General features: G+C 36.2%; 1 protein-coding gene across 3 annotated transcripts in view; it reads right to left on the minus strand.

Moving 5' to 3' along the window:
• Positions 1 to 3,641, minus strand: part of zetaCOP (COPI coat complex subunit zeta) — a 19,442-nt gene extending 15,801 nt beyond the window's left edge. For all 3 annotated transcript variants that reach the window (XM_070124300.1, XM_070124298.1, XM_070124299.1), the window contains exon 1: positions 3,485 to 3,641. In XM_070124300.1, coding sequence (XP_069980401.1) covers positions 3,485 to 3,550 — 66 coding nt within the window. In that variant the 5' untranslated portion in view covers positions 3,551 to 3,641. The remainder of the gene's footprint in view (positions 1 to 3,484) is intronic.
• Between the last annotated feature and the right edge of the window lie 727 nt (positions 3,642 to 4,368).

Here is a 4,368-nt window from a genome sequence, read left to right on the forward strand (position 1 = left end):
ACTAGGCGACTTTTCATCTATGGAATAAGGTATGCAAACTGAAAATAAAAGAGATGCATGATAGAGGAAAGAGAAGATTGACCCATCTTTTCCTAGGTTCTTTGCCCTGTTTACATCACCAATGTTTACAACACTTTGAGTGCTTAATTTATTCCTACAATTTTTCAACTAGTTCATGTATTCCTACATGCTTGTGAAGACAATTATTTTCTAAATTTCAACGTCTGATTTCCCTAACTCATGTATTTTATGCATTCCTTTATTCTTATTAAACTTTAAAAAACAATGTGCATTTGCACTTTCCACCAGGACTTTCAAGACCTCGCTATTGCCACTCCTTGACAAAACGCCTGTGAGGAATGTTTCATTTTCTGTGTTACGTTGATTTTGGGTCCTTTGTAAAATAATATAGTGGCTATGCAGAAGAAATAGACTTTAGTAACTATCACATCTTGATATATGGGCCCATAAAGTGCCACAAATTGCCAGAAAAAGTTATTAGAAACAAAGCCATACACAAAAAAGACAGAGGTGAAAGAAAGTTTGGTGTCTCAAGATATACGGGTGTTTGGTTTATTATGTAATCTATGTATGCAGCTCTATCTTACCATACATGCCTAGGTGAAGAGAATATTTCCTGGCTGACTGTTGGGGGGCAGAGCCCCCCATCAACCCTCCCCTCTGGAAGTGCTAGAAGGGCACGCCTAGTCATGGCAACTTTGATTGTTGAATAAATTTTGTGCCATGGAATTAGGTTGCTTTACTGGTCAGGACGTATTGGGTGTTGTAAAGTCCAGTAGACTTTTACCAAAAAATGGGTAGGGTTCCCGTAAAAAAAATTTAATTTGGCATGTCAATCCATAGACTTTCAAAGATGGTGAACACACCTATAGAGTTTCATCAGCCAATTTTAAGTTTTTTCTTTCTTTCTTTCTTTTTTAGTGATGGTTTTAAGCATGGTATTTGTTACAGAGAGCAACGCACCCTCCCAGAAACTAAGTAAAAAAAAATTTATGTTTTTCTGCAGGAAATCCAGATTTCATTGATTCTTGGCATTGATTCTTGTGCAGATGAATCGTTCCGGAGATCAAGTGCCATTTCTCCATCAATGATCTTGATTTGTTAGTCTCGTTAGCAGGGGAGGGCGTGAAGTTTATCAGGGAAATTATGGGGAATAATGTTTAAAAATTCGTAAAACTAGCACAAAAACTGCTTAAAATCGGTCAATTAAACTCTACGGATGTAACCACCATCTTTGAAATTATACGGGTTGATGTGCCAGAATTCAAAAACTCTACTGGAACCCAACCTACTTTTCAGCAAAAACTCTACGTGAAATCACACATTCAAAACCCCCTAAAAATGTAAAGACCAATAAACCAGCCTAGTATATCAATTCTAGTTGCTGTGACTTGGCATGTCCTACTGCCCGAGGGGAGGGTTGATTGGGGTTCTGCCCCCAACATCCCTCAGGGACATATTCTCTTCACCTCAGTATGTATGGCAAGATAGAGCTGCATTCACATAGTAAAATAATAAACCAAATACCTTTATAACCGGAAACGTCAAACTATCGTTGCTTCTTTGTACTGTCTGGATTGCTTCGATTCTAACCACTTTTTTAGTCATTTGGAACTCTTGATGGGCCCAGATATTAAACTGGGATGGTTACTAAAGCCTAATTATTCTTAGTTGCCACTGTACAAGTCTTAAAACAAACAAACAAACAAACAAACAAACACACACACACACTGGAAAAGCAACATTTCTCACCAGCATTCCAACTCAAAATGAGCGGGCTGGTGAGGTGTTAACCTGTGTCTGGCGAAAGAAAGTGTGAAACTCTCGATGCACATGATTCTAAATAAGGCTATAAATCAATCTTAAGACACGTAAATGAAGTATAATAACAATAATAAAAGACTTTAAAAGCATAAATGTGTAACAGCTGACACTAATAATTAGCCAAATATCGTTTTGACAAGTGCGTAGTAACACACAAACTAGTTTGGATATTGCAGTTAGGAGTAAAGTGGTCAGTGTTTTGTTATTCCTGGCAAGGCAAAGAAGTTGCTGGACTTAGAATTATATTTTTGTCTTCTAGCGGTGACTATAAGGCCACTGCAACTTAAACTATGTTCTATCCCACTCTTATTTCTTCTGCTCTATAAGATGGCGGTGTCATTTTCCTTCTATCTATGCGCATCAGTGTCTTCAACTTATACCTTTAAACATTTTTGTTCTCTATTCTTCTTATTACAGCCTATCTGCCCCATAATTTCCCTGATATACGTCATGCCCTCCCCTGCTATTGGGACTTTAGACATCAAGATTGTCGGCTGTGATTGCTATGAAAATGACCATCAAATTCATTTTTATCACATGAGAATATATCTAATAATATAAATATTGTCTGGGAAGTCTTGATTCTCATAAGTGGTAAAATAACCCCTCGGTACATTTGCACTGACAAAAACATGCATTTGCAGAAAATTAGCCATAGAGAACTGTGCAAATAAATAAATAAACACATAGAGAAAGTATAACATAAATGATAGACGTTAAAAGCATAAATGTGGATTAGGAGATACTAATAATTAGCAATATTTCATTTTGACAAGCACATAGTAACACATGAACTACTTGGTATATTGCAGTAGTGAGTTATGTGATCAATGTGTTGTTTTTCTTCACAATGTAAACAAGATGAGTGACGGTCTCTGAAGTGGTGATATGCAGGTGATATTTTCATCACTTAGCAGTGAATATGAGGCTGCTGCAGCTGAACCTCAGTTACTTCTCTGAAGTGGTGATATGCAGGTGATATTTTCATCACTTAGCAGTGAATATGAGGCTGCTGCAGCTGAACCTCAGTTACTTCTGACTCTTACTTTTTATGCTCTATAGATGGCATTGTCCATATCCCTCTATCTCCCTGCATCACTCTCAGTAACTTGTACCCATATCATGCCCTCCCCTGCTATCACGGACAAGGCTGTCACAAATGGGGAGTTTGTGAGGTGAATACTGATATATCTAGATAGTATAGAATAAGAGGAATCCATAAATACCAACATCATAACGCTCGGTTATTCGAAGGTAATCCCAATAATTACCATACTAGGAAAGACAAGTGAATGGATTGTTGTATATGACTTTTACTATGAACAGGTCAATTATCTAAACTAATAATTTTGTGTTCTACATGACCATCACCGTAATTTCCCCATTTCTTCGCGAGAACGCTTTCCAAACATTAACAAAAGCTAAGATTATATCATAATAGCAACTACGATAATGAAATGTTTCAGGGTAGATCCCGGTACTAAGAACTTTGCTGTCCTTTTTTAAAACTAAGACCCAACAAATAATTAAATATTAACAATTCATAAAACTAATTTATATTCTGTCATGTATTCTCTTGAGATATGAGAACAAATATTTATAAATGGCCATAACAAGAAAAAATATGAATTTGCCTTACCAGTAGACCCGACATGTTTACGTTGCTTCTGACAACTAGACCTGCTACATCCAGCTTTTGAATCATATATTATATTCACCTATTTCTCTCCTTTGAAGACAAAAAGGCTACAAAAAGGCTTTACATTATCAGCAAAAACTTATTATTTGGTATTCTCTAATATAAAAAAATATTTCTTTTTAAAATAAGTTCCAACGTAACACCTCTATAAGAGCCGGATTTAAAGAAACCTGGGTGACACGTAAACGTAGGTATAACATCTTTCTATTATTATTTATTTTTCAAAGAACACATCAAGAAATAACGATGCATTATTTGTTAACAGAGATGCGCTAGAAACAAAAAGGACTTTAGATTTGTAGTTAAAAATGCACATTACTTGACCATCACCTTACTTTTTAAGTACCCCTAATTTATAGAAACAGGGAATAAACGTTCACCAACATGTATTTTCATATACGTACAGACGGATGTTTAAATATAAAAACACAGAAATGAAACACACGCTAAATCACACACACACACACATACAAGCACATACTAAATTGCAGTTGTAATTATCTTGGCTGACAGTCTTTGCTGACCCAAGTTCAATCTGACACGAGTTCAATGTTGCTGACCTGCACTATCAGTGGATGGTAACCGCAGCCCAGGCCCTATCCACTATTTGCACACAGATAATTATTCAGAATTACGAAAAGCAAACAGCGACAGTTTGGCTGAAGTTGCAATCATCGTCATTATCATTACTACTACTATTACTACTATTGCTGCTGCTTCTACTGCTACCAACTTATATAGACCTTGACTGCTACCGCTACTACTACTACTACGATTATTTCAAAAACAACTACTACTAACCACCACTACTATAATCATTACTT

The sequence above is a fragment of the Penaeus vannamei genome, chromosome 8, assembly GCF_042767895.1.
Source record: "Penaeus vannamei isolate JL-2024 chromosome 8, ASM4276789v1, whole genome shotgun sequence".
Taxonomy (NCBI): domain Eukaryota; kingdom Metazoa; phylum Arthropoda; class Malacostraca; order Decapoda; family Penaeidae; genus Penaeus; species Penaeus vannamei.